Consider the following 27,959-nt stretch of genomic DNA (forward strand, 5'->3'; position numbering starts at 1 on the left):
CAGAAGCCCTGTACCCTGAATTGTCCCCCCAATCTCTCCATCCCTCCCGACCCCTGGCAACCATGAATCTACCTGTGTCTATGGGTTTGCCCTTTCTGGACATTTCACGTGGTTGAAGTCATACACTATGTGGCCTTCTGTGTCTGGTTTCTTACACTTGGTGTGGTATTTTCAAGTTTTGTCTGTGTTCTAGCACCTGTCAGTGCTTTGCTCTTTTATACAACTGAGTAATATTCCACAGTATGGACGCATCACGTTTTGTTAATCCATTCATCAATTGGCATTTGGGTTGTTCCCACTTCTTGGCCATTGGGAATAGTGCTGCTGTGAACATCTGTACACAAGTTTCCATTCAGACATAGGTTTCCATTTCTCTTAGGAAATGCTTAAGCGTGCAATTTCTAGGTCATAAGGCAACTCTGTGCTTAACCGTCCGAGGGACTACCTGACTTTTCCAAAGTGGCCACGCCATTTAATATCCCCACCCACAGTATAGGAGGACTCTGCTTTCTCTGCATCCTCACCAACCCTGGTGGTTCTCCAGGTTTTTGTATCCCAGCCATCCTCCTAGGTGTGATGTGGTATTGCATCACTGCTTTGATTTGTTTTGCTCCAGTGGCTAATGCCACTGAGCATCTTTTCATGTGCTCAGTGGCCATTTGTAAATCTTTTTTAAAAAAGATTATTTATTTATTTATTCGTGAGAGACACGGAGAGAGAGAGAGAGGCAGAGAGAGAGGCAGACACAGGCAGAGGGAGAAGCAGGCTCCATGCAGGGAACCTGACGTGGGACTCAATCCCGGGTCTCCAGGATCACACCCCAGGCTGAAGGTGGCACTAAACCACTGAGCCACCGGGCTGCCCCCCATTTGTAAATCCTTTACACTAAGTGTCTTTTGGACCCTTTGCCCATTTTTAAATTGGGTTATTGGACTTTTTCTTATTGAGCTGTATATCAGTTCTTTATATATCATGAATACAATCCCTTGCCAGGCCTGTGACTGGCTGTGATTTTCTCCCATTCTACCATTGTCTTTTCACTCTCTTGATGGTATCCTTTGAAGCACAGCACTTAGAAATTTTGATGGAGTCAGATTTGTCAGTTCTGTCTTTTTGTTTTGGTCTTATCTGGGAAACCAGTGCATCCTCTAGGGTCATGAAGAATCACACCTATGCTTTCTTCTCAGAGTTTTACAGTTGTAGCTCTTGTATACCTCCTTTCCAACATGTTGGCTTACATGTATTTTCATCTTTAGGGTGGAAATATCTACCGGCTCCCCCATCCGCTGAAGGAGGAGAGTGTGGCAGGTGGATGGTAAGTTCAGAAGCCATGCCCTGCACACCCTGGGGGAGCTCAGCCCCTCAGATTCCTCAGGTGGCCTTTATGCCCTGACCCTGGGTCACCCGAGTTCTGGATACTTTAGTCTTATTTTTTTTTTGTAAATTTATTTTTATTGGTGTTCAATTTGCCAACATACAGAATAACACCCAATGCTCATCCCGTCAAGTGCCCCCCTCAGTGCCCGTCACCCATTCACCCCCACCCCCTGCCCTCCTCCCCTTCCACCACCACTAGTTTGTTTCCCAGAGTTAGGAGTCTATGTTCTGTCTCCCTTTCTGTTATTTCCTACCCATTTCTTCTCTCTTCCCTTCTATTCCCTTTCACTATTATTTATATTCCCCAAATGAATGAGACCATATAATGTTTGTCCTTCTCCGATTGACTCATTTCACTCAGCATAATACCCTCCAGTTCCATCCACGTTGAAGCAAATGGTGGGTATTTGTCGTTTCTAATGGCTGAGGAATATTCCATTGTATACATAAACCACATCTTCTTTATCCATTCATCTTTCGATGGACACCGAGGCTCCTTCCACAGTTTAGCTATTGTGGACATTGCTGCTATAAACATCGGGGTGCAGGTGTCCCGGTGTTTCACTGCATCTGTATCTTTGGGGTAAATCCCCAGCAGTGCAATTGCTGGGTCGTAGGGAAGATCTATTTTTAACTCTTTGAGGAACCTCCACACAGTTTACTGTGAGACTGAAGAAGGAGAAATTAAGGAGTCAATCCCATTTACAATTGCACCCAAAAGCATAAGATACCTAGGAATAAACCTCACCAAAGAGGTAAAGGATCTATACCCTAAAAACTACAGAACACTTCTGCTTTTGCTTTAGTCTTGAAGAGGTATGCACCCGGCTGTGAAGATTTGTGGTATCCTGTCTCTGCTTCTTAGGGTTCAAGAGTTATCAGTGGATCAGACTTAAAAATGAAAAAGAAAAAAAACAAAAGGAAATTAGTGATGGGGACAGAGTCCCATTCTCCTGTTCTTCCCTCCTGCCATGTCTCCTCACAGTAACCAGCAAAATGGGGGCCCTGCAGACTGGGCAGAGCCAAGGAGCACTTATGTCTGCAAGAATTGCAGCCAGATGTTTTATACAGAGAAAGGGCTGAGCAGCCACATGTGTTTTCACAGCGACCAGTGGCCATCACCTCGAGGGAAGCAGGAGCAGCAGGTGAAGGGGCGCGCGCAGTAGGTTCTTGCTTTCAGGGTTTCTGGCAGGCTTTTTGGGGAGTAGGTGCCTGGATGTCATCTATCTCAGGATGCAGCTGTCCCCCTGGGGGAAGCCTGGGCAGGGGTTCCAGGAGTCAGGGCTGTCCGGCGCTTCAGGCCAGAGCAGCTCTTCCTGTCCTGCCTACTGGGAATCTGAAAGAGCCTTCTGTCTTCTGCATTTAGGTGTTTGGCACGGAGTTTTGCAAGCCACTGAGACAGGTGCTGAGGCCAGAGGGGGACGGGCAGAGTCCCCCAGGGGCTAAGAAGTCCTTGGACAACACAGCTGCAGCTCCTTTGGCGATCCCTGTGTCTGCACCTGTAGCTCCAGCAACCCGACCCATTGGGAGCGCTGCCAAGGTGGGTGCTGGTCAGTCCACTTCCTTCCTGCTGCTTCCCCTACCTGCCGGTGGAAGCGGCAAGGGAAAGCACAAACCAAACATCAAAAAAATGTCTGAGTCTCAGGAAGCTTGGTTTGCATGTTCAATCAGTCATTAACATCCACTGAGCTTCCCTGGTGCCAGCCTGTGGACTTGGTGACCATGACAGCCCTGGGCCTGCCAGTCCGGTAGAGTCAGTGGACCTGTCCCCAAACAGTGATGCCCCAGAGCGCAGGGAGCTGAGAGCATCCCAGAGGGGCCCCAGGGACTCAGCCTGAGGAGATCAGGGAGGTCTTCCTGGAGGAGGGTGTGTTGCAGCTGAACCATGGAGGAGAGGAGGAGTAGGCCTGGCAGAGAGGAGGGACTGCATGGAGGTGAGACAGAGCATTGTAATTTCAAGTGACCAGTTTCCCCAGCCTCTACTGGAGGATCCCACCAGGCAAGCCCAGGCTAGCCTTGGTGGATGAGGTGCACGGATGCCTTGCCCGTCTCACAGGACCTGTTGCTGTTTCTTATTCTGTGATATGGCTGCACTGTCTCTGGCCCCCACTCTGTGCGGGCCAGGGCTTTTAACAACTGAAACCAGCCTCCCCTGTTTGCACATTCCTCTGTGTCAAGGCCTCTTTGAGGGCACAGATGCATGGGAGGGCTCCAGCCTCGAATGTCACCAGGCTTAGTTAGGATCTGGGGTATGGCTCAGACATAGTAGCCCTGCTTGGCTTCCTTTTCTGAGGGCGCCAGGCGTGGTCACATGTCCCTGAGTCTCCGGAGTCTGTACTCTCTGCCCACTGTCCTGCTATCCCAAAAACAGAGCTGTGGGGCGGGTGGTCTCCAGTACTCCCATGCCATTCTGAACTCTCTTCTTCTTCTCCAGGGACAAGAGAAGGATGGGGAAGAGAGAGACAGCAAGGAGAGCAGCCAACACAGGAAGCGGAAGAAGCGCCCCCAGCCCAAGTCACTGTCCATCCCTCCCGCACCCTCTTCATTAGGGGAGCTGGGCCTGGGAGGATGCCACCAGAGCTGTCTGAGGTCCCCAGTGTTCCTGGTGGACCGCCTCCTGAAGGGGTTGTTCCAGTGCTCTCCTTATACACCACCCCCCATGCTCAGCCCCATCCGCGAGGGCTCTGGGCTGTACTTCAACACCCTCTGTTCCACCTCCGTTCACGCCGGGCCTGACAAACTCATCAGCAACATGCTTGGTGAGTGAGGCTGGGCATTATTACAATCTCTGCTCAGCATGCGGTTGGCCTGCTATGGGCCAGGTCCATTCCCTCCTGCCATATTTGGTCCAGAGATTTCTCTCTGGTCTGTGGCTGTGCCCGACTATGAGTGCCATTGCTGTTCAGAGGTATCCCAGGACCATCTGGGACCAGCAACCTTCTAGATACTTTTTTTTAACCTTCTAGATATTTAGAGTGTTACAGCTAGAAAGAAAATCTGGAAACTGTGTAGCCTGACAACCCTTCTGCCTGGGCCCTATAAGTACTTTTTAACAGTGTTGCTGAAATAGAATTCACATACCATGAGAACCACCCTTTTAAAGTATACAGCATTTTTTTAGTATATTCACAGGGTTCTGCACCCATCACACAATCTAATTTTAGAGCTTTTTGATCACCCCCAGAAGAAGCACCGAATCCATGCATCACACGCGCATTCCGCAGCCCCCATCTCCCCAGCTCTGAGCAACCTCTAATCTGCATTTTCTCTCTATGGATCTGCCCTTTCTGGACATTTTGTACAACTGGAATTACATAGTAGGTAACATTTTGTGTTTAGCTTATTCACTAGCATCCATGTTCATCCATGTTATAGGATGTGTCCGTGCTTCTTTCCTTTTTCGCCCAGATAACATCCTGTTGTCTGAACATAACTGCATATTATTTATCCATTCATCAGTTGATGGGCATTTGGGTGGTTTCTGCCTTTTGGCTATTGTGAATAATGCCGCTCATGAATATTCACGTACAGGTTTTTGTTGGATGTATGTTTTCATTTCTCCTGCGAATACCCCCAAGAGTGCAATTGCCAGGTCATAGAGTAACTCTATATTTAGCCATTTAAGGAGCTATCAGACCATTTTCCAAAATGACTGGACCATTTTAAATTCCCACCAGCGTTGTATGAAAGTTCCAGTTTCTTCACATCCTTGTCAACACTTGTGATCTTTTTTTCTTATATAACCAATCTTTGAGCTACATTTCCCTGATAGCTGTTGAGATTGAGCATCTTCCTGCATGCTTACTGTCCATTTGTAATCTTTTCAGATCCTTTGCCTATTTTTTGAATAGGGTTGTTGTCTTTTTATTATTCAGTTGTAAACTTTCTCATATATTCTGGAATTAAGTCCTTTATCAGATATACAGTTTGCAGATTCTCTCCCGTTTTCGGCATCATCTTTTCATTTTATTTGTGGTCTTGTTTGCAGGACTAAAGTTTTTAATTTTGATGAAGTCCAGTTTATTTTTTGTCACTTGTGCTTTCAGCATTGTATCCAAGGTTTTTGCCTGACCAAAGCTCACGAAGATTTACTTCTGTGTTTCCTTGTAAGAGTTGTATCATTTTCAGTCTTAAATTTGTGTCTGATCCATTTTAACTTTTATATATTGTGTAAGGCAGGAGTCCAGATTCACTCTTTTGCATATGGATATCAGCTGTTCCAGCACCATTTATTGAAAATACTATTCCTTTCCTCTTGAATTGGCTTGGCTCCCTGTGGAAACTCAATTGACCATAAATGATTTGAGATTTTTCTTCTTTTTTAATACTATCATTTGTAGTTATAAATTTTTCTCAGAGCACTGCTTTAGCCACATTCATAAGTTTCAGTATGTTGTGTTCTTATTTTCATTTATCTCAAAGTATTTTCTGATTTCTTTTTTTTTTTTTTAAGATTTTATTTGTTTAAGAGAATGAGCAAGCACAAATGGGAGGGACAGAGGGAGAGGCCTGAGCAAGGAGCCTGACATGGGGCTCGGTCCCAGGACCTTGTGACCTGAGCCGAAGGCAGACACTTAACCAGCTGAGTCACCCAGGTGCCCCTAAGCATTCTTTTATTTTATTTTTAAAATATTTTATTTATTTATTTATTTATTCATGAGAAACACAGAGGGTGGGATCCCCGTTTTTTTTTTTTTTAATTTAATTTATTTATTCATGAGAGACACAGAGACAGGCAGAGGGAGAAGCAGGCTCCAAGCAGGGAGCCTGACGTAAGACTCGATCCCAGGTCTCCAGGACCAGGCCCTGGACTGAAGGCGGCCCTAAACCACTGAGCCACCAGGCTCATTCTCTTTTAATATTACATTGATACAGCTGGATTTACATCTTTCATTTTGCTTTTTATATATATGTTCCTCTTTTTCTGCTTTCCTTTATATTAAGTGAATATTTTCCTATATAACACCTCCGTTCCTCTAATGTTTCACTTTTTTTAGTCATTTCTTAAGAGTTGCTCTAGGACTTAAACATGTCTTAATTTATCATGGTGTGTTCAGTTGTGTATTAATAAAATACAGAAACATTGCTACCGAGTTCTATTTCTTCTAGCCTTTTTTTGCTATTACTGTTATATATATATATATATATATATATATATATATAGCAATATGTTATATATGTACATACATAGACATATATTTGAGAAACTCAGAAATACGTTATTGTAATTATTAACTTATATAATTTTAAGCTATATGAAAAAATATTAAAGGAAAACAGGTATTATTTATAGAGTTTGTTGTATTACCCTTCTTATTTACTGTTACTGATAACTTCATTTATTCCAGTGGATTCAAGTTATCGTCTGGGGTATTATTTCTTTAGTGTAGCTCCTTTATGATATTATTGTCACCTATAGTGTATTTCTATATTTTATAGGCCCACAATACATATTGTTTTGTGCAATTGCTTTCTGAGTCAATTAAGAGAAGAAATAAGTGATTATACTTTTATAATCATCTTTACCAGCATCTTTTGTTTTGTTTTGTTTTGTTTTGTTTTGATTCACGTCACTATCTGGTGTCATTTGCTTTCAGTCTAAACTTTTTTGGGGTTTTGTTACCATTTTTTTTAAAGATTCCATTTATCTATTCACGAGAGACACAGAGAGGCAGAGACACAGGCAGAGGAAGAAGTAGGCTCCATGCAGGGAGCTTGATGCAGGACTCAATCCGGGACTCCAGGATCTTGGATACAATGCTGAGCCACCCAGGAATCCCCGTTTTGTTTTTTTTTTTTTAATTTAATTTATTTATTGATGAGAGACACAGAGAAAGGCAGAGACGTAGGCAGAGGGACAAACAGGCTCCATGCAGGGAGCCTGATGCGAGACTCGATCCTGGGTCTCCAGGATCACTCCCTGGGTGGAAGGCGGTGCTAAATCACTGAGCCACCTGGGATGCCCGATCCCCGGTGTTTGTTATCATTATGGAGATACAATTTACATAAAATCCATCCCTTTAAAGTATGTATTACAGTGGTTTTTATTACATTCACAGAACTGTGCAACTCTTGCTACCATTAATTTTCAGACATCGTCATCACCCCCTAAAGAAGCCCCACACTTATTAGCAGCCACTCCTGTCCCTGACCCCCACCCCCAGCCCTGAGTAACCACTAGTAGTCTCTCTGTCTCTAGATTTGGCTAATCTGGACATTTCCATATATATGGAATCCTACAGTATGCGGTTTTTTGCCCACTGTCTCCTTTCACTTGGCATGAGGTTTCAGGCTTCACCTGTGTTACAGTATGTCAGTATCCCATTCCTTTTTGTGACTGAATAATATTCTACCTTTATTTCTTTTTTAAAAAGATTTATCTATTTATTTTAGAGAGATCGAGAACATGGGGGAGGGGGGATTTCAGCAGACTCCCTGCTGAACACAGAGCCTGACCCAGGGCTCGATCCCACAACCCTGAGATCATGACCTGAGCTGATCATGACTCAGCCACTCAGGCACCCCTCCACGTTTCCTGTTTCTTATAAGACAGATGTAATAGGGGATCCCTGGGTGGCGCAGCGGTTTAGCGCCTGCCTTTGGCCCAGGGCGCGATCCTGGAGACCCGGGATCGAATTCCACGTCGGGCTTCCTGCATGGAGCCTGCTTCTCCCTCTGCCTGTGTCTCTGCCTCTCTCTCTCACTGTGTGCCTAACATAAATAAATAAAAATTTAGAAAAAAATGTTAAAAAAAGACAGGTGTAATAGCAACAAATACCATTTTTTATTTGAGAATGATTTTATTTTACCTTTATTTTTGAAAAGTAATTTACTGGATATGATTACTGATGGACAGTTTTTTTACTTTCAGCAATTTGAATATGTTATCCTTCTGCCTTCTGACCTCTGTTCTGATAAGTCAGCTGTTAATCTTACTCAGGTGCTCTTGAATGTAACAAGTTTTTCTCTTTTTACTTTCAAGATCTTTATCTTTTGCTTTCAGCATTTTGCCTACTATGTGTCTAGATGTAAAGCTTTTTGTGTTTGTTTTATTTGGAGTTTATAGAGTTTCCTGGATGTATATATAGGTGGGTTTTTTTGTTTGTTTGTTTTACCAAATTTGGGAAGATTTCAGCTGTTGTATCAATGCCATGATATCTTACATGTTTTTTTTTCCCTTTCTTCTCTTTTTCTGGTACTCTCCTTACAAGTATTTCATTGTATTTAATGATGTCCCATATTTCTCTGAGGCTCACTCCATCTTTCTCCACTTTTTTTCACTCTGTTCTTCTGATTACATAATCTCCATTGATCTGTCTTCAGATTTGCTGATTATTTCTCATGCCAGTTCAAATCTACTGTTGAGCCTCATCTTGGTTATTGTACTTTTAAAAAAATGATTTATTTCTTTTGGTGGGGGAGTGGAGCAGAGGGAGAGGGGGAGAGAGAGAAGCTGAAGCAGACTCCCCACTGAGCACAGGAGCCCCATGTGGGGCTCTATCTCATGACCCTGAGATTATAACCTAAGATGAAATCAAGAGTCAGATGCTTAACTGACTGAGCCATCCAGGCACCCCGGTTAATATACCTTTTTAGCCCCAGAATTTCCATTTGGTTCTTTTTTAAACTCTTCTGTCTCCTAATGGTATTCTCTCTCTGATAAGAAATCTTCATCATACCTCCCTTTAATTCTTTAAGCACTGATGCTGCAGGGAGAGGAAGCCTCTCTCCTTAGTTGCACCTGCCTAGAGCTGGGCACTCCAGGTAGAGCTTCTGTTAAAGAGAGCTGGGGATTGGGTGGGTAAGGGATGGGCAGATGCCACAGACTCTCACTGTTCTTACCAATATTTGGTCATTTTCTTAAATGAGTATTTCCCAAAATACTGTATGCCTTTAGGACAACTTCCAGAGACTTTAAGTTGCTGTTTTTAAAAATAATTTTTATCAGTTAGTCATCCTGCTGAGTTCCTTACTCTGCTTTTTAGAAGTCCACTCCCCCTTTCATGCAATCTTTCTTAAAATTGTGTTTTATCAGGGCACCCAGGTAGTGCAGTTGGTTGAGTGACCACCTCTTGGTTTCAGCTCAGGTCATGATATCAGGGTCATGATACCAGGCCCAACATTGAGCTCCATGCTTAGCACAAGAGTCTGCTTAGGCTACTCTCTCCCTCTCTGACTGCCCCTCCCTGTGCCCCCGCCCCAATAAATCTTTTCAAAAAATGTTTTCTCATGATAAGAACAGTTAATATGCTATGATGTTTCTCATGATAAGAACAGTTGCCCCCTTAAATGAGAAGGTATACAGTACATTGTTAATTATAGCTACTGTGCTATAGAGCAGAGCTCTAGAGCTTATTCGTCTGTCTTAACTGATACTTTATGCTCATTGATTAGTGAATACCCACTTCTCACTCCCCCAGCCCCTGGCATCCACCATTCCACTTTTGATTATGTGAATTGGACTATTTTTTTATTTTTATTTATTTATTTTGAGAGAGAGGCAGTGAGCAAGCATGCATGTGTGAGAAGGGGCTGAGAGAGAAGGAGAGGGAGAGAATCTCCAGCAGGAGATTGTGCAGAGCCCAATGTGGTGCTCAATCCCAGAACCCAAGATCATGACCCAAGTCGAAACCAAGAGTTGGATGCTCAACCAACTGAGCCACCACAAGCCCCTGAATTTGACTATTCTAGATACTTATACAAGTGGGGTCATACAGTATTTTCTTCTCTGTACTGGCTTGTTTCACTTGGCATAATGTCCGCAAGGTTTATTCATGCTGTTGAATAATGAAGGTTTCTTTTTAAGAAAAAATGAAAAAAGGCTACCTAGTATTCCATTAGATGTAAATACCAGGTTTTCCTTACCCACTCTCCTGTAAGTGGACAAATAGATTGTTTCCACTTGGCTGTTGTGAATAGTGCCAAGTAAACATGGGAGTGCAGGTATCTCTTTGAAGATACTGATTTCAAGTTTTTTTGGACAAATTCCCAGAAACGGGATTGCTGAATCATGTGATAGTTCTACTTTTAATTTAATTTTTTTTTTAATTTCCCTACCACTCAGCTTTAAGAGAGGCTGCTTTTAGCTGCTCTGCAAAGTCAGGCAGAATGGGCCCCCAGAACACTTCTTATCAATCTTCTTGAGACTTTTTTTTGTTATGTGTTTCCTAGATCAAGTGGATGGCTCTTTTGGCATTTGCATGGTAAAGGATGACACCAAGATCAGCATTGAACCGTGAGTTGGAACAGACTTAGCACCTGAGAGTGGATCCTTCCAAAGTAGGGGTGCTTTTGCCCTCCTTGTGGCCAGTGTCAGTTTTTCCCAATGGCCCCTTTATCATAGAGGATCAGATCTAACTATGGAGCCTTCCTAAGAGAGAAGTGCATTTCTGTGGGTGTATGTGGGAAGTTCCTCCATTGTTCTTTCTGTTCAGACATACCATAGCTGGGACCAGGGAAACAGAATGCCCAGGACCTTGGGGTTCTAGGTAGAATTGGTGATGTTACAGTGCAAGACATTTTAGTGTCTGTGGAATGTGGCTGGATAGATATGGCTGTGGATGTAGAAGCATGCCAGCTATCAGCATATACCTTCCCTGTCCTAGACCCAAAGAGACACCTGAGGCCAGAGATGTGGCAATAAGGAGAATCAGGGGAACGAAGGAAGCATCCCTTGAGAGGTTTCTGGAATGCCTGTACATATCTATCAGGGATGATGGACACTTCACATATCTGACAGATGGCACAGAGCGGGGCTGGGGCCCAAGAGCAGGGCACACCACCACACATCCCTGTTTTATCTCCTGTCTTAGTCACATGTGTATGTCTCGCATGTCTGTGTGTGTGTGGCCTCGTTTCAGACACATCAACATAGGAAGCCGGTTTCAAGCTGAGATCCCAGAGCTTCAGGAGAGATCGCTGGCTGGAATGGATGAGCATGTAGCTTCTTTGGTCTGGAAGCCATGGGGAGATGTGACAACCAACCCAGAAACACAGGACAGAGGTGGCTGAGACTTGGGGCCAAATTCCCCAGGGCCCTGCCGCAAGCCCCTATCTGAGGCTTTTTCCTCCCAGTTCTCCCCTTGGCCAAGAAGCAGTGCCCTGGAGTGAGGGGGTAGGAAGGCTAGCCCTTGGTGCTGTGCTGCTTCTCTTGAGTTGCAGCCTCCTGCTCCCACCTTCCTTCTCACACAGTCCTGGCCAGGCTGCTCAGAGCAGGGGCTGGGAGCAGGATTTATGCCCTTCCTCCTTGGCTCTCTCTACCCTCATCCCACTTTCAGCTGAGACGTGAGGGGGAGTCAGTGACAAGAAGCCCCCATCTTTGTGCTGTCAGGAAAATCTCCTCCCTGGAGCTCTCTGACTCTTTGTATCTCCTCTCTCACATGCTTGCTGGCAACAGTGACCGAGCTGTGCAACGTGGCCTGCTCCAGCGTGATGCCAGGAGGGGGCACCAATCTGGAGCTTGCTCTGCACTGCTTGCATGAAGCCCAGGGCGATGTTCAGGTGAAGTGAAGCAGGGGCAGGATGAGGTAGGGTGGGGAGGCTGTCTCAAGAAGCTCCCAGCTCTCCTGGGGCTGGGAGCTGCAGGTGCATGGAGGGTGCCACTGGCTTGGGGGTTTGTGGCTCACGAAGAATGAAGGAAGCCCATCACCCTTCTTCCAGTGGCTTTGGGATTGGTGCAGGTCTTGTGAGCTGCAGATACGGGCTCAGCGAATCAGCTGTCTGACACAACAGTGGTGCCAGGGTTCCTCCGAGATGTCTCAGGGGCAGTGGGGAGCTGGGAGCCCAGTAGGCCCAACTCAGATCCTGTGCTGATTGGGTTTATTTATTGAGCTTTATTATCCCTCTTCAATTAAAAACCCATGTATGAAAGCCTCTAATGCAATAGAAATGCCTCTGCCTATTCCAAGGACCCTGCTCACATTCTTGAATAATGGGAGAGAAAAGACCTGTCACCCGAGATGGGTTCCCCAGGAGTCAGTGCCACAGTCATATTTTTTCTGCAGCTGAGAGGCAGCGGCCAGCACATAGTGGGTGTTCAGAAGAGTGACCAACGCACATGGGGTCCTACTGAGCACTTGGTAATGTGGCACTGGGGCCAGGGCTGGCCTGAGGGTCCCAGCCTTAGCTTTATGCTCTGCTGCCTCCACCGTGAAATTACTAGTTTCGAACAAGGGCCCCTGTTTTCATTTTGCACCGGGACCCACAGACCACATGGCTGGACCTGACAGGGTTGTTCTGGTGAGCAGGACAAAAATCCCTCTCTCTGTGGGCTGACATTTGAGAAGAGTCAAAACAGGAAATACGTTTTAGAAGATTGCTGGACAGCGACTAGTGCTATGAAGGAAGTAAAGCGAGGCAGTGGGCACAGGCAGCGCTGTTCCAAAGGCCAGACCCTGATGGTGAGGGGCTCACAGCAGAATAAATCTGCACACTCTTTCCTGCATCAGGAGAACCTTGCCAGGAGGAATCTACATCCGCTGCACTCTGTGTTCAGTGCTATAGTCCCAGTGTCCACAGGTGGCTCACAGGCAGTGGCTGCTCTGTGCACCAGCCCCATGCTGAGTTGTAGGGAAGGGCAGGCCTTTGGGAGGGTGCTGAGTGTTTTGTGGAGGAACAAAGGAATGAAAGCGAGACTCTTTATCGTCCCCCTCCTCCAACCCTGTCCAGTGTAAGTAGCCTGGCACTACTCTTGCTCTAGATTGCCCTGGAGACCCTCTTACTCAGAGGACCCCAGAAGCCACAGACTCACCCACTGGCCGACTACCGCTACACAGGTGAGTGGAGCAGGGTGTGGGTGTGGTTTCTGCCTACATGACACCAGCTCAACAGTCAATCCCAACAGCACACTTTGCCTGTGCCTCTTGGGAGTTCTCTTGGAGGCCTTCACCTGCTTTTCCAGAAAGGCTTGTTCTTCCCGGGGTGGGGCAGGGACTCTGTGGGCGTGTTCTCTTCTAGTTGTATCCCACCATCCCCCTTTTCAGTGGTTCCCTCATGGGCTCTGTCCAGCCAGGAAGGGGCTGCCTGTGGCCAGGGAGAGGTGGAGGCAGGCCAGGGTTCAGAAGTGGGGCTGAACCAGCCTGGAGTCAGGCAGTGTGGGGCCCTCCCTCAGCCTTGGCAAGCCTCTCAATTCAGGGAGGCCTCAGTGGCTGCATCTATAAAGTGAAAATCATCATGGCCCCTACCTGCTAAGGGTTTTGTGAGGATTGTATGAGATAAAGCAAGTCAGGGGTTCAGCAGACTGCTTGACATGTAATTGTGTTTGCTGATGGCAGCCTTATTTATTTTTTTAAAGATTTTATTTATCCATGAGAGACAGAGACCTAGAGGGAGAAGCAGTCTCCCTACGGGGAGCCTGATTCGAGACTCAATCCCAGGACCCCAGGATCACAACCTGAGCTGAAGGCAAACGTTCAACCTCTGAGCCACCCAGGTGCCCTGATGGCAGCTTTAAAAAGGAGGATGCTCTGCCCTTCAGCCATGTCCTTCCCCCTCTCGGCTCTTTCTTTAATAGGTTCAGACATCTGGACCCCCATGGAGAAGAGGCTTTTTAAGAAGGCGTTCTGTGCCCACAAGAAGGACTTTTACTTGATACACAAGACGGTAAGGTGAATGTGGGCACACTGGTGTAGACAGGGCCTCACCTCCCACAGCAGAGCTAAGCTAGAGCTGAGGAGCCCATTGAGGGTGATGCTCTGCTTGTCTGTAAACGTTTCATAATTTTAGAAAGCCATTGTGGACACCTCCAGACAGTACAGAAATGCAGCAGTGCTCAATGCTCCAATAAATGAATGCTCCTATTCTCAGCTTGAGAAATGCTCCACGAAAGGCCTCAATCCCCCTGCCCAGAGTCCTCCTCCTGATGGATAACCTCTGCTTTTCACTCTTGAACTTCAGTCATCACACTGCCTGCACAGATCTTAATATACTTAATATCCTGCTGATTTTTCTATTCTTTTGTTAACTTGATATACACAAAGCTGCACGTAATCAAAGTGTAACATTTGATGTTTTCGTGTACTTACACAACTATAGGACCATCACCACTGTCAAGATAACAAACATGCCCATCACCCCCCAAGACTTTCCCCTGCCCCTTTGTAGAGTCCCTCTTTCCTGCCACCCTGTCCCTAGTCAACACCTTGTCTACTTTCTGTCACTGTAAATTAGTTTGCATTTTTCAGAGTTTTTCATCAATGAAACCATCATAGGGCATGTGCTATGCTCTCTGGATCCTTACACTCAGCATGATTGAGATTCATCTGTGTTGTTGTGTGCCAGTGGTTCACCCCTTTTCATTGCTGGGGTATATGTCGTTGTTGGAGTACTGAAGTTTATTTAGTCCTTCACCCATTGAATCTGGGAGGTTTCCAGATACTAGCCATTATAAATAAAGCTGCTGTGAACACTCCTTCACGTTCAAGGCTCTCATGGACCAATACTATTTTTCTTTGGGGTGAATAGGCAGGGGAGGAATGAGCACATCATACACTAAGTGTTATGTTTAACTTTTAAGAAACTGCCAAATGGTTATCCAGAGTGGTCATGCCACTACACATTCCCATGGGTGGGTGGGCAGTGCATGAGAGTTCCAGGAGGCCCATGCCATCACAACACCCCCCCTCTTCTTACTGTAGCCATTCTGGTGAGCGCACACAGTGGTTCCCTCTCTGTACTCCCAGAAAGACTGACAGTGCTGAGCATACCTGCTGCTTTGCTGTCTGTGTGCCTCATTTGATGAGGTGTCTGCTCCCAATCTTTTACCTGTGGTTTTTGTTTTTTGTTTTTTTGTTTTGTTTTGTTTTGTTTTGTTTTGTTTTGTTTTGTTTTTGTCTGTGTGGGTTTTCTTTTTGGAGTATTTGTGTTTTTATTAAATTGCAAGAGTTCTTTATTTGTTCTGAACACAAGTTCTACATCCAAGTACCTGCTTTGCGGATGCTTGCCCCTGGTCTCTGGCTTCTCAGGCTCTGTTCAAGTGTCTTTGAGGAAAAGTTTTAAAATTTGAGTGAGCTCAATTTATCAATTTTTCTTTTATGGACCATGCTTCAAATGGCATCACTAAGAAACCTTTGCCTAATCCAAAGTCATCGGAATTTTCCCCCATGTTTTCTTCTAGTTTTATGATGTCTTATCTTTTATATATATATATAGTTAGATTTTATTTATTAAAATGTTATGGTTTTTGGTTTTGGTTTTTGAGATTAATGACCCATTCTGGGTTGATAGTGCAAGGTAAGGATTAGAGTTCATTTTCTGCATTTGTATATTTATTTATTTATTTTTAAGGTTTTATTTATTTATTCATGAGACACAGAGAATCAGAAACATAGGCAGAGGGAGAGGCAGGCTCCCTCCAGGGAACCTGATGCAGGACTTGATCCCAGCACTCTAGGATCATGACCTGAGCCAAAGGCACTCAACCATTGAGCCACCCAGGTGCCCCTGTATATGCATATTTAAACGTTTTGGTACCTTTTGTTGAAAAGACTATATTTTCTCTACCCAACTGCCTTTATAGTTTGGCCAAGTATCAGTTGGCCATACACCTATGTGTTTATTTCCGGACTATCCATTTTGTTTGATGTTTGTATACTATTAAGGTCTTTATTACTGTTGTATTATAATAAGTAATGAAATCAGAAAACATTAGTTCTTGAACTTTCTTATTCTTTTTCAAAATGTTTTCTATCCTAGGTCCTTTGCATTTCCATGTGAATTTTAGAATTAGCTTGTCAATTTCTTGTCTTTTTTTTTTTAATTTTTTTATTTATTTATGATAGGCACACAGTGAGAGAGAGAGAGGCAGAGACACAGGCAGAGGGAGAAGCAGGCTCCATGCACCGGGAGCCCGACGTGGGATTCTATCCTGGGTCTCCAGGATCGCACCCTGGGCCAAAGGCAGGCGCCAAACCGCTGCGCCACCCAGGGATCCCAGCTTGTCAATTTCTTTAAAAAATTTTTTTGATAGGATTTTGTTTGGTACAGCATTGATTCTCTAGGTCAGTTGCAGAGAATTGATCTCTTAATGGTACTTAGTCTTTTGACCAATGAACAAAGTATATCTATTTATTTAAGTCTTTAATTTCTCTCCACAGTTTTGAAGGTTTTAGAATTTAGGTGTTGCACATTTGGTATCCATTTCTTCCTAAGTATTTCTAATTTTTATGCTGTTCTAGAAGGTTCTTTTTAATTCTGATTTCCATAGTTTCTTGCTAATATACATAGAAACAAAATTGAAATAATTGATCTTGTGTTCTACAGTCTTGCTAAACTCATGTATTAGTTTTTGTAGCTTTTTTTGTAGATTCTATTAGATTTTCTACATAGACAATCATATCAGCTGCAAATAAAGACAGTTTTATTTATTCCTGTCCTATCTGGAGGCCTTTAATTTCTTCTTGCCTAACTGCACTGTGTAGAACCTCCAGTACCTTGCTGAGAGTGGACATTCTGGACTTGTTTATGATCTTAGAGGGAAACCATCCCATATTTTCCCTCTTCAGTATGACATTAGCTGTGGGGTCTTTGTAGATGTTGCTTATCAGATTGAAGAAGTTCCTTTTATTGCTAGTTTCTGAGAGTTTGTATCAGTAAAAGATATGGGGTTGTATTGGTAGTGGTTTTTCTGCACCTATTGAGATTATCATATGGTTATTTTTTATTTTAGAATGACCAATTACATTGATTTTTGATTGTTAAATTGACCTCACATTTCTGGGATGAGCTCCACTTAAGCCATGATGTCTTATCCTTCATATATATATATATATATATATCCTTCATATATATATATGTATATATGTATATATATGTATATATGTGTATATATGTGTATATATATATGTATATATGTGTATATATGTATATATATATATGTATATATGTGTATATATGTATATATGTGTATATATATATATAGTTGGATTCTATTTATTAAAACTTTGTTTAGAAGTTTTCATTTGTGTTCATGAGGGGATATTGGTCTGTAACTTTCTTTCCTTGTAGTACCTTTGGCTTTCATATCAGGATAATGCTGACCTTATCAAATGAGTTGGGAAATACTCCCTTCTCCTCAATTTTTTGGAAGAATTTGTTTAGAATTGGCTTTTTTTTATTCCTTAAATATTTGGTGGTGAAGCCACCTCAGCCTGGAGTTTTCTTTATGGGAAAGGTTTTGAAGCGTGGATTAAGGTTATTTCTTAGATGTAGGACTAGTCACATTATCATGTCTTCTTGAGTGAGCTTTGTTTTTTTTTTTTGAGAAATTTGTTCATTTCTTCTAAGTTGTCTGATACAGTAACATAAAATTGTTCATAATGGTCTCATATATTGTCCTTAATCCTTGACTTATAGAGATGTCACCTCTCTCATTCCTGATATTGATAATTTGTCTTTTTTTTCTGACCACTGGCCAGAGGTTCATCAGTTTTACTGATTTTCTCAAAAAAACAGCGGGATGTCTGGGTGGCTCAGTGGTTGAGTGTCTGCCTTTGACTCAGGGTGGGTTCCCAGAATCTGGGATCGAGTCCTGCATCAGGTTCCCTGCTCCCTGCCTGCTTCTCCCTCTGCCAATGTCTCTGCCTCTTTCTGTCATGAATAAACAAATAAATCTTAAAAAAAAAAAAAAAAACAACAGCTGCTTTTGGCATGTTGGTTTTTTTCTATTTAATTTATTTCTGCTCTACTGTTTATTATAATTTCATTTCTTCTGCTTGCCTTGAGTTTAATGTGCTCTTCTTTTCTAGTTTCTGAAGGTGGAAGCTGAGGCCATTGATATGAGACCTTTTTTCTTTCCTAATATAGGTATTTAGTGCTATAAATTTTCTTCAGAGTACTGCTTTGATACATTTTGGTATCTTGGGTTTTCACTTTTATTCAGTTCGAAGTACATTTTCACTTTTTGATTTCTTTTTTGACCAATGAGTTATTTAGAAGTGTGTTATTTAGTCTCCAGATATTTGGGGATTTTCCAGGCTTTTTCTGTTACTGACTTTTAATTTAACATCGCTGTGGTCAAAGAAATACTTCATATAACTCTAATCCTTTAAAAAAATTTTTTTAATTTTTATTTATTTATGACAGTCACACAGAGAGAGAGAGAGAGAGGCAGAGACACAGGCAGAGGGAGAAGCAGGCTCCATGCACCGGGAGCCCGACGCGGGACTCGATCCCGGGTCTCCAGGATCGCGCCCTGGGCCAAAGGCAGGCGCCAAACCACTGCGCCACCCAGGGATCCCCCTTTAAAATTTTTTAATCCTTGTTTATGGCCCCAAATATGGTCTATATCCTAGTAGATGTCCTGAGTACACTTGAAGAAGGTGTATTCTGCTGCTGTTGGTTGGAGCTCTAGAAATACCAGTTCAAGATGGTTCATAATGTGGTTTGAGTCTTCCATACCTTTATCATCTACTTGATCTAACAGTTATTGAGAATGGGTTATTAAAATATTTGGCTGTGAGGGTGCTGCTATGGCTTCCAGCGGGGTCGGCGTGAGCGCTGCTGGCACGCCAAATGAAGCACCAGAAATTCCAGACAACGTGGGAGATTGGCTCTGCGGCGTCTACCGTTTCGCCGCCGACAGGAACGATTTCCAGGGGAACTTGATCCTCAATTTGGGACTTTTTGCTGTGGGAGTATGGCTGGCTAGGAATTTGAATGACATTGACCCAATGGCACCTCAGCCGGGAGTGTAGCCAAATAGACACATGGAACCCCCTGTGCTGTACTTGAACCTTCCAAAACCAGACCTCCAATTTATGACCATCACAAGACTAGCCTTCTTGGAAGTTGAAGCTTCAATCAGACCACCTTCCCTTCCCGATTGCTTCGTCTTCTTGAGCCCACTCAGAACTCCATTCTCTGGTCAGCAGTCAGGTTTCAGCCAAAGTGTTGTCCTCTGTTTTGTAAAATTCTGTACATAGTTCCTAAGTTTCTGCAGGGGGTGATCTTTGCTCTTGTCCTGAGGAATAACCTAATGATATTTTAACAAATATTTGGAATAAAGACATATACAAAGACAAAATAAAATAAATAAAATAAAATAATAAAGTAAAATAAAATAAAATATTTGGTTGTAACTGTAGATGTATTTTTCCCTGTAGTTCCATCAGGTTTTGCTTCATGTATTTGGAAGCTCTTATTTAGATGCCTAAACATTTGGGATTCTTATGTCCTCTTGATGAATTGAACTTTTTATCATTATGAAGTGATTTCCTTTATGCCTGGTATTATTCTTTGTTCTGAAATTTATTTTTCTAGTATTAATATAGCCAACTACTCCAGTTTTCTTATAATGGGTGTTTGCTTGGTATATCTTTTTTCATCCTCTTATTTTTAATCTATTTGTGTTTTTATATTTAAAGTGTGGTCTATAGTATCATGTGTTGGATGGTGCTTTTTTACTTGTTTTAACTGAAGTATCATTAACATACAGGGTTATATTAGTTTCAGGCACACAGTAAAATAATTCAGCGCTTTTGTACATTGCTCAGAGCTCATCAAAATAAGTGCTCTTGATCCCTCTTCACTATATCTCCCATCCCCTACCCACATCCCATGTGGTAACTACCAATTTGTTCTCTGCATTTTAGAATCTGTCTTCTTGTTTGTATTTTTTTTCCTTTGTATCTTTTGTTTCTTATATTCCATGGTTTTGTCTTTATCCGACTTACTTCACTTAGCATTATACTCTCTAGATCCATCCATGTTGTCACAAATGGCAAGATTTCATTCCTTTTTTATGGTTGAGTAATATTCCATTATATGCTTTAAAAAAAAATCCAGCCTTTTAATTAGGGTGTTTATCATTCGCATTTAACGTGATTATTGAGATGGTTAGGTTTAAGTCCATCACCTTGCTGTGTGTCTTGTTGATCTTATCTGTTCTTTGTTTCCACTTTCTGCTTTTTCTGCCTCTTTTGGACTAATGAAGTAAAAATTAGGATTCTGTTTTATATCCTTTGTTGGTTTATTGGCTGTAACTATTATTTTGGTGGTTACGTTAGGGTTTATACTGCGCATCATTAACTTATCACTGTCAAATCTTCAAGTGACTTGATAGCACTTCATGTGCAGACTGAAAACTGCAGAGTAGCAGACTTCCGTCTCTCCTCCTGGCCTTTATACTACTATTGTTATGCCTTTTATTTTACATATGTTATAAAGCCCTGCAATATCTTGTTACTGTTTTTGTTTGAATGACCCAACTATGTTTAGAGAGATTTTAATAGTGCAAAGGCTTATATTTACACATGTGGTTACCATTTTTACTGTGCTTGCGTCCCTTTGTGTAGATTCATGTTTCTGTTTGTTATCATTTTCCAGAAGGAAATAGATGCAAATCCTGTACTACTTCTTGTGGTGCAAGTTTGCTAGTCATGGATTTTTCCAGCTTCTGAATATCTAAAAAATTTTTTATTTTGCATTCATTTTTGAAAGATATCTTTGCTAGGTATACAATTCTAGTTAGACGGGGTTTTTTTTTTTTAATTCTTGACGTCATTTAAAGATGTTGCTCTATTTTCTTCTTGCTTTTGTTGTATCCAGCAAGAAACCGACTGATTTCATTGTCTCTGTCCCTGTATAAACATGTTTTTTGTTTGTTTGTTTGTTTGATGGTGGTTTATATGAACTTCTCTTTATCACTGGTTTTGAGCAGTTTTATTATGATGTGCTTCAACATGGTTTTCTTCATTTTTTTTTCTTGTGGTTGGTGTTGATTGAGGATCCCACTGATGTGTGTGCATGCACACATGCACATGCCTTCCTGCACTTGCCCCATGGCTCACTGGTGCTCTTTTTCATTTCTCTTGATTTTCCTCTGTTTCATTTTGGATGGTTTCTAATGGTTTCTATTGTTGTGTCTTCAAGTTCACTCATCTTACCTTCTGTGGTGCCCAACCTGTCATTAATCCCATGTTCTGCAGTTTTCATTTCAGACATTATAGGTTTTGTCCCTAAAGTTCTCTTTTGGTCTCTTTCATATATTCCATGTCTCTATTTAACTTTTTGATCATATATTATGCAGATATAATAAACTTAACATTTTTCCCTGCTGATTCTAACATCTGTGTGTGTTCCGAGTTAATTTTGACAGTTTGATTTTTCTCCCCATTATATGTCATATTTTCCTGCTTCTTTGCATGCCTGGTGATTTTTCACTGGATTCTAGGCATTGTGAATTTTAGCTTGTTGTTTGCTGTATATTTTTGCACCTTATAAGTATTCTTGAACTTTTTTCTGGCATGCAGTTATTTGAAAACAACGTGTTCCTTTAGGGTATTGCTTTTAGGTTTTTGAAGATGGTACCAGAACAGCTTTTTGTCTAGGGCTAATTATTTTTCATTTCTGAAGCAAAACCGTTCTCATTGCTCTACCAGTACCCCATGAATTATGAGGCTTTCCACACACACACACACACACACACACACACACACACCCCGGTGGAGACAGACACCATTCCTGGCCCCTGTGAGCCACAGGCGCCTTTCCCTCTGATCCTTTTGGATTGGTCTTTGCCTGGCATTGGGTTGTCTCTTCACACGGACTTTGCTGAATCCTTGAGGGGAACTCTGTCCAGATTTCTGGAGTGTTTCTCTGTGCCTCTGTCTCCTCTGCTGCACCTTGTCCTGTGGACTCTTACCATCTTGGTCTCCCCAGGCACTCGGCTCCCTCTCAACTCAGGGGGTCTGCTGGGGTGACTCCCCCTGGGCCATGGCCTGGAAACTCTCCTGAGGTGGTGGTGGTTTTTCTGCCTCTCAGAAAGATGTTTTTGGACTAATGCCAGGTGTCTTACCAACCACTGTTTCATGTATTTTGCCTGTGTCTTTTCATTGTTTTGGATGGGAGGGAGATCTAGCTCCTGTTGCTCTGTCTTGTTAGGAAGCAGAAGTTTAACTTTTTTGTTTCTTTTTTTTTTTTTTAACTTAGTGCTATTTCTTAGGTGGACAGGAGTGCACTATTTTGCCTCTTAGTTTGTGAAAACACACAAAGTGGAAACAAATTCACACGGAGAACGGTGTCTTCTGAAGTGAGATCCAGATACTAAATGGCTACTTTAATTTACCTGAAAAATATTCTTTCTGGAGCAATTAAACTTTTCCATTCTGTTTTGTTTTTATGGAGGTTATTGTTAATGGGATCTCTTCTTTAGTGGACAGTGAGGGGGGAGCAAACAGTGGGGTCTTACTGGCCAGGATCAAACTGTGCCCTCAGAACCTCTTCCTTCTCTCCTGGGCCACTTCCCTCGCTTTAGGGCTCTGCCTCACTGTTACAAAGGCTGTGTGGCCCCCAATGCCTGAGGCATTCTGCTTTTGTTAGTTCTAGTTGGCAGAGGTATGGCTACTAGACATGAAGTTGCAGTGAGCATCCTTGTATGCCTTCTAGTGCGCCATCCCATAAGGAAGAATCCCTGAGATGGACTTGCCCCCCAGGGCGTGAGGGGCTTAGCTGGTGTTGGCTGTGGTGGTGACTTCACTCTGAACCCCTCGTCACCTGTGAGGACTTTGCGATTCTCTGCTCTTGCAGTGAATCAGGGGCACGCCAGGCCAAAGCAGAGAGACATTTCAGGAAGCCTTTCAAAAAGTGACTGGCAGGGGCAGCCCGGGTGGCTCAGTGGTTTAGCACCGCCTTCAGCCCAGGGCCTGATCCTGGGGACCTGGGATCAAGTCCCACGTCAAGCTCCCTGTGCAGAGCCTGCTTCTCCCTCTGCCTGTGTCACTGCCTCTCTCTCTCTCTCTCTCTGCCTCTCATGTATAAGTAAATAAAATCTTTAAAAAAAAGTGACTGGCCCCCTGGGGAGGGTATTTGGGGTGTCATGGTGACACTCAAGGCTGCTCAGGAAGTGTTGCTCATGCCACCTTCTGTTTTCCTTCACCAGATTCAGACAAAGACTGTAGCCCAGTGTGTTGAGTATTATTACATCTGGAAAAAAATGATCAAGTTTGACTGTGGCCGAGCCCCAGGACTGGAAAAGAGGGTCAAGAGAGAGCCAGATGAGGCAGACAAGACAGAAGCAAAGGTAGGAGGTCTGGGGAATGTTGGGTGCTGATGGGGATGCAGCTGCCCATCCCAGACAGGGAAAGGGGAGGGCACCCACCAGGAAGAGCTTCCCTGCAGTGGAAAGCATCTCCCTTAGAAGGGTGGAGGCTTGGTGCCCTTATACCATCATTTCTGCTGTTCTGCAGGTCACTTGCAGCCCTCGGGAGAGACCCAGCCACCGTCCCACTCCTGAGTTCAAGATAAAGACCAAGAGTTACAGGAGGGAGTCCATTCTCAACTCCAGCCCAAATGCTGGTCCCAAGCGGACCCCTGAACCACCAGGCAGTGTGGAGGGCCAGGGTGTCTTCCCCTGCAGAGAGTGTGAGAGGTACCAGCCCTTTCCCTGGATGCGCCCACACCACCTTCCCTCGGCCCCCATGGCTGCCCTTGGTTGGTGTGCCTTCCCCCTGCTCTGACCTGTGTTCTCTGGTGAATCCTCAGGGTGTTCGACAAAATCAAGAGTCGAAATGCCCACATGAAGCGACACCGGCTTCAGGACCATGTGGAGCCCATCGTCAGGGTGAAGTGGCCTGTGAAGCCCTTCCAGCTGAAGGAGGAAGAGGAGGAGGAGGAGGAGATAGGGGCTGACATCGGCCCCCTGCAGTGGTGATTGGGTGGAGTGGGGAGCTGGAGCCAGGCAGCAAGTCTGGATGGGGGCCTCCAGCCCCCCAACAGCCTCTCCAAGGGGTTGAGGGCCCCCCTCTGCCTCCTCCCCACCCCCACTGTCCCTCACTGGCCAGCCTGGCTTGGAAACGTGGTAGGCATTTGGCCATAAATAGGCAGGAGAAGCACCCAACCATCAGACCACCATGAAGTCCCAGTTGGCTGGTGCCAGAGGCTCCATTCTCTTTAGGTTAATTAGTCACTCCCCTTCTTTCAGTCCCACTCCATCTAGAGCAGGGGGGCTTGGGGAGGTAATGAGGTAGATCTGGGTAGCTCTTAAATCTTAGCCTCAGTTTTGGGGTTTGGTTACATTTGTTAGATAAGGCCAAGATGTAGAGAATCAGTGGGAAGATACCTTCAGATCTCCAACATGTTGGGGCCCCCCCTCCAGGGGAGTCTCTCTGCATTCCAGATTCAGTCCCTAGTTTTGCAATGACTTGTACATTGTTAGGTTTTTTTTGTACGTGTCGACTTGTAAATCTTATTAAATTGGGTTCTCGAGCAGCTGTCTTCTGGCTTCCCCAGCCTTTTGATCCAGCAAAGGCTTTTGAATCTTGCTGGAGCCACAGAGATGAGTAAGCTGAGTCCCCTCCCCAGAGGAGCCCAGGAGGCTTTGTACACTCATTCAGCCAGCAGTTATTAAGCACCTACTAGAGTATAAGCCACACAGTGCCCAACTGGTGCAGCAGGGCTACAGTGACGCAAGGGGAACAAAGTCCTTCTCCTTGTGGAGCTTCCATTTTAGGAGTGGGAGAGTAGCAGTGATGAATGAATGAAAAGGTGATTTGAGATCTTGATTGTGGGTGTGCTTGCAGTCATAGGAGCAGGAGAGGCAGCGTAGGATTCAGCCGTCAGGAGTTGTGGTGCTTCCAGGGGCCTGCATAAGGTCAGCATGTTGGCTGCAGCAGTGGCAAGCATCAGCCTCTGCTATACCAACGTCCAGACCTTCAGAAGAGTTGCAGGGAAGAGAGCGTGTTCCTCCGTGTCCCCTTTGAAGAGCCAGGCACACATGTAGCACCCCCTAGCAGAATGCTCCTCACATCTCACTGGCACAACTGTAGCCCATGCTCTTTCTCAGCTTATCCCTGGCAGTTGGAAGGAAAATTGGCTGCGGTTCTCCCAGACACTTAGGGTTTGTCTCCAGGAACTATGGGAAAGCAGTGTGACCCCCTAAGTTTGTAGTCACCAGGTCAAAACTGGAATTCTGTTTGCCAGGAAAAGAAGACACAGAAAGGGCTACTGGGCAGGTAGACCTTGTGTCCACCACAAAGTGACATAAAGAAAATAAAGCCAGGAGCTGAGTCCTAGGGAGTGTCCTGGGCATGGCAGGTGGTGTTCAGTGGCCAGCCAGGGCAGGCCAGAGGCTGCCGGAGCCAAAGTTGGGATTCCAAGCCATGGCATGGCAAAGCACTTTGCCACAGAAGCTAGTGGAGGGTGTTCTAAGAGCCTCTAGCTGCTCTGTGGAGGTTGGAGGAGGCAAATGGCAAGTGAGCACAGTAGGCATGGTAGCCTGAGCTGCAGAGGGACAGAGACTCTAGGATTAGGGGAGCCACCTTAGTGGTAGCCTCAGACTTGCTGATGGGTACCCTCACAGGGAGAGGTGCTTAAGGGAAGGGACAAGACAAGGCCGGCATGTCAGCTTTGGGGCTGGCACTCTAGTAGATGCCAATATGGGGAAGAGCAGGGCCACATCAGAGGACTGATGGCTTTGAGGCACAATTGTGTCTGTGATAGAGGGTGCTCCGTTCTGAGGGACTAATGGGGAGCAGGGCAGAGGGTGGTGTCAGGAGCCATCCCAGAGGGGCTTTGTTTCAGCTAAGTAAATCCTAAAGCCTGGGCAGGACGGGGAGCAAAGGAGCAAGATGAATTTGAAACACTTAGGACCATTGTGGTTAAGAGGAAGGCCTCCAGGCTCAGGTATCCTAAGAGCCAGAATTTACAGCTGGCTCCTTTGTGACCTTGGGCAAGTCACTTTCCCTGTTTCAGTCCCTGTGTTCTCATTCTATAAAATGGGATGGAAAGTGCCTTCCACCTGGTATCCGGTTCAGTGAGAAACCATAAATGAAGCATTTGGCAGAGTGCACCGCAGGAAGGAGCAGCTCCTGTTTAATGCGTTGTGTTGCTCTTACTGTTTGGGTCCTGCCTGAAGAACAGGCTCAGCATCTGGAAAGGAAAGGCCCTGACTTGACCGGTGGGTGGTATAGTATTAGTTCTCTAGTGCTGCATAACAAATGGGCCTGAAATTTAACAGCTTTAGACAAACAAGAACTTTTATGATAGTGCCACTCACACGGACAGGGAACTGAAACTCTTTGTGGTAATCCAGACTCCCTCCTCCCGCCAACCCAATCTGATCTGTGGTCAGAATACAGTGGCCACTGCAGGAGGGTAGTCCAAGGGAGTCTCCAAACGTCAGAAGAGAACAAAGGTTTCCTTTTTTTTTTTTAAGATTTTATTTATTCATGAGAGACACACGGAGAGAGGCAGAGATACAGAGGGAGAAGCAGGCTCCCTGAGGGGAGCCAGATGTGGGACTTGATTCTAGGACCCCAGGATCATGACCTGAGCCAAAGGCAGATGCTCAACCACTGAGCCACCCGGGTGTCCTGAGAGCAAAGGTTTCTTGTGAATTACTCCCCCTTCCCCTTCAGCTAAATCCTGTCCTTACCCCCAGATAACAGTATTTTCTTACCCAGTCCTGGATTATTTGCATCCAAATTTCCTGGGAGTCCTGTAAGAAAATGCATATTCCTGTAGCCTGCCACAGACTTTCATAATTGGAATCATTGGCAGTAGGGGCCTAGAACTTGAATTTTTTAAAAGAAACTTTCTTAGTAGTTTTTAGATTTTTAGAAAAATTGTGAAAATGGTACCAAGAATTTCCATATACCCCCATATATTCTCTCATTGTTTTTTAAAAAGCTGTATGTATGTATGTATTAATTTATTTATTTATAAGAGAGAACTTGAGCAGGAGGAGGGACAGAGAGAAATCTTCAAGCCGACTTTGCACTGAGCAGGGAGCCTGATAGGGTCAGTTCCAGGACCCTGATCATGACCTGAGCCAAACCAAGAGTTACACACTTAACTGAGCCAACCAGGCGCCACTCCCCCTATTAATATCTTAGATTCTGAGTGTGGTACATCTGTCACAATTACTGAACCAATATTGATATGCTATTAATTACAGTCCACAAAAAAAATTACAGTCCATACTTTATTCACATTTCCTTGTTTTTTTTTTTTTGTTGTTGTTGTTTTTAAGATTTATCTATTCATGATAGACACAGAGAGAGAGAGAGGCAGAGACCCAGGCAGAGGGAGAAGCAGGCTCCATGCAGGAAGCCTGATGTGGGACTCCATCCCGGGACTCCAGGATCACGCCCTGGGCCAAAGGCAGGCACTAAACCGCTGAGCCACCCAGGGATCCCCACATTTCCTTAGTTTTTACCTAACATTCATCTTCTGTTTCAGGATCCCACCCAGGACACCACGTTACATTTAGGGGACATGTCTCCCTAGATTCCTCTTGGCTGTGACTGTTTCTCGGACTTGACATGTTTCTAACGAATTTGACAGTGTTGAGAAGTCCTGGTTAAGTTTTTTGGAGAACGGGCTTCAAGTGGGGTTTTTCTGATGTCTTTTTGTGATTAGATGGGTAGAGGGTGGTGTCGGGAGCCATCCTCCACAGAGAAGTGCCCTTCACATTATTGAGAGTACATCCTGTCATCATGATTCCCCACTGTTGATATTAACCTCAGTCACCTGGCTATTTGTCAGGTTTCGCCCCTGGAAACAGTCCTCCCATCCGCTTCCCATAGGCATCCTGAAGGAGCCCCTGTGTGGTCCACACTGAGGAGTGAGGAGCCCACGTGCATTATTCA

General features: G+C 44.3%; 1 protein-coding gene and 1 pseudogene across 3 annotated transcripts in view; both read left to right on the forward strand.

Annotated features, from left to right (window-relative positions):
• Positions 1–24,583, forward strand: part of ZNF541 (zinc finger protein 541) — a 46,562-nt gene extending 21,979 nt beyond the window's left edge. For all 3 annotated transcript variants that reach the window (XM_077847070.1, XM_077847062.1, XM_077847078.1), the window contains exons 6-17: positions 1,257–1,315; positions 2,363–2,522; positions 2,744–2,917; positions 3,812–4,136; positions 10,549–10,612; positions 11,238–11,380; positions 11,774–11,877; positions 13,076–13,151; positions 13,889–13,977; positions 23,252–23,392; positions 23,559–23,740; positions 23,854–24,583. In XM_077847070.1, coding sequence (XP_077703196.1) covers positions 1,257–1,315; positions 2,363–2,522; positions 2,744–2,917; positions 3,812–4,136; positions 10,549–10,612; positions 11,238–11,380; positions 11,774–11,877; positions 13,076–13,151; positions 13,889–13,977; positions 23,252–23,392; positions 23,559–23,740; positions 23,854–24,022 — 1,686 coding nt within the window. In that variant the 3' untranslated portion in view covers positions 24,023–24,583. The remainder of the gene's footprint in view (positions 1–1,256; positions 1,316–2,362; positions 2,523–2,743; positions 2,918–3,811; positions 4,137–10,548; positions 10,613–11,237; positions 11,381–11,773; positions 11,878–13,075; positions 13,152–13,888; positions 13,978–23,251; positions 23,393–23,558; positions 23,741–23,853) is intronic.
• On the forward strand, positions 18,447–20,604 carry LOC144292422 (mitochondrial import receptor subunit TOM6 homolog pseudogene; annotated as a pseudogene).
• Positions 24,584–27,959: the final 3,376 nt, after the last annotated feature.

The sequence above is a fragment of the Canis aureus genome, chromosome 1 (genome assembly GCF_053574225.1).
Source record: "Canis aureus isolate CA01 chromosome 1, VMU_Caureus_v.1.0, whole genome shotgun sequence".
NCBI classification, from domain to species: domain Eukaryota; kingdom Metazoa; phylum Chordata; class Mammalia; order Carnivora; family Canidae; genus Canis; species Canis aureus.